Source organism: Octopus sinensis, linkage group LG2, assembly GCF_006345805.1.
Source record: "Octopus sinensis linkage group LG2, ASM634580v1, whole genome shotgun sequence".
NCBI lineage: Eukaryota > Metazoa > Mollusca > Cephalopoda > Octopoda > Octopodidae > Octopus > Octopus sinensis.
This window is the reverse complement of record NC_042998.1, coordinates 33917333-33919276: the sequence shown is the minus strand read 5'-3', so window position 1 is coordinate 33919276 and position 1944 is coordinate 33917333. Positions and strand designations below refer to the sequence as shown.

General features: G+C 34.5%; 1 protein-coding gene across 2 annotated transcripts in view; it reads right to left on the bottom strand.

Annotated features, from left to right (window-relative positions):
* The window catches only part of LOC115232332 (H(+)/Cl(-) exchange transporter 7), an 89497-nt gene extending 88213 nt beyond the window's left edge, over positions 1–1284 (bottom strand). Inside the window, exons 1-2 of one of the 2 annotated variants that reach the window (XM_029802160.2) lie at positions 523–1284; positions 277–381 (exon numbers count right to left, since the gene is read on the bottom strand). In XM_029802160.2, coding sequence (XP_029658020.1) covers positions 277–372 — 96 coding nt within the window. In that variant the 5' untranslated portion in view covers positions 373–381; positions 523–1284. Of the gene's footprint in view, positions 1–276; positions 382–522 lie in introns of those variants that run through there. The other variant, XM_029802161.2, reaches the window with a different exon arrangement.
* Between the last annotated feature and the right edge of the window lie 660 nt (positions 1285–1944).

Here is a 1944-nt window from a genome sequence, read left to right as displayed (position 1 = left end):
TGTAACATAGGTTTTTCTTTTTTTGTTGTTGTTGTACTTTTAGCAGGAAGGGTATTTTTCTTCCAATCAACACAAACAGAGATAGATACAAACAAAAAAAAGAAACAGGTCTATATATACAATTAATTATTTTAAACAAAGTATAAGTGAAAATAGTCAGATATGGGTGTAGCTGGTGTTTATGCAGAACAAACTCAAAAAGTTTGGAAGCAAATTAATTGAGAAAGAAATCTGATTACATAAGAACCGAACAGGTACGTGTCTGTTTCAACTAACCTCAGAGGCACGATCCCGTCTTTCGTCTTCGCTGGCTGAATATCGGCGATGGTAGGCTCCGAGTAAAGGGGCAGTTTCTGACCGTCTTCTATTCATATCTTCTCGCTAAAATTGTTGAGAAACAAAGCAGAAATAAATAAATGACAACTGTTAAAAAAGCGTGAAATAAAATTGTCAAAATAATCATATCCGTATTATATAGAGGAGAAAATGATAGCGACATTATTTCGATATTAACAAAATTACCTTTTCGTTTTGTTTTTTCTTCTAACTTGTGCCTTTTTAGTTTTGATTAAATAAAGGATAACAAATCGATCGATTAGTTATTGCTTCGATGAGAATGCTGTTTTTCTTTTCTTGCATAGTTTTACTTCATGATATTTTCCACACCGGACACACAATTTCATTAACATAATAAAAAGTAAAAGATATTTCTCTGTGTTGAAAAACTGCTGGTGACAAAACAACGTTTCAACCGGTGGAATCTTTTTCTTTTTTTTTTTATCCTGAGAAATTCCCAAGAATAGAATGAATTGACACAAAACACCCGTATTAATGACACTGAGGTAATACTCGGGTGTCACATGACGAGCATATTCCAACTAAAATAGTCACATGAAGATATTATCATCGTTCCTGAACCATTACGAACGACTGAACGAATAGGTTACGACTAAAATGTAATTCTGTTCCTGCTTGATTAAAGAACCGGTGGTGTGGTAGCGGCGAGGAATTACTTTAATCAGGAGTCGCTCAACAAATAATATAGAAGCAACGAAACGAAATAACAATCCGATTTTTAGGAAAACACAGTAAAGCTTAGTAACATACAGTGTAATTAACTATTTTTTCGAACCGATACCAGGAAACAGTTTTGCTTTTATTCATTCACTCTGATGCGATAAAAGACAAATACGATCTCGACAGTTAGACTTCGGAAGGTAGAGGAACGGAACTAAATGCTACTAGATATTTAAAAAAAGAAATCACTGTTGTTACAAATATTTAATCCAATGCTATCGTTGCTACATCGACCTAAGAACCTAATAAAAGCAAAGTTTTGTTGCTATTTTCAGATCATTCCGGAGAGAATATGTATTTACGTCGATGCTTTGGTAAATGCCGGATCTTTCAAAGTACAGTAAAAAAAAAGAAAGCGTCAATTTTGAATAATTTATTGTTATTTATTTTATTTCACGCAAGTTTCAAATAACTTCGAAATTAGTATTTCTGACTATATAGTTTGTTGCCTGACTTAGTTTCAAAACCTTAACACTATAATTAACTCCTAATTGCAGTGTTGATGACAATACTAGGAAGTCGTTTGCTCTCCTCCACCTCATCCTCTCTTCTCCTCACACATTTTGGCTCTAATCAAAATTATTCCTCCATAAACATTCTTTTCTTTCGTCCTCGCTGTCTCCTCACACACACACACACACACATACCCTGGGCCTTTCACAACAATATCCGATGTCTCTTATACTATCGAGACTTTTTTTTTTCCCTTTAAATGGGAGGCGAGATGGAAATTCTAGTCGATCCCCATAGTGACCAGTAATAAAATTGCAGGAAAAAAAGTCACAGTACGTTCTGAGTTCAAATTACGCTGAGGTCGACTTTGCCTTTCATCCTTTCGGAGTGGATAAATTAAGTACCAGTTACGCA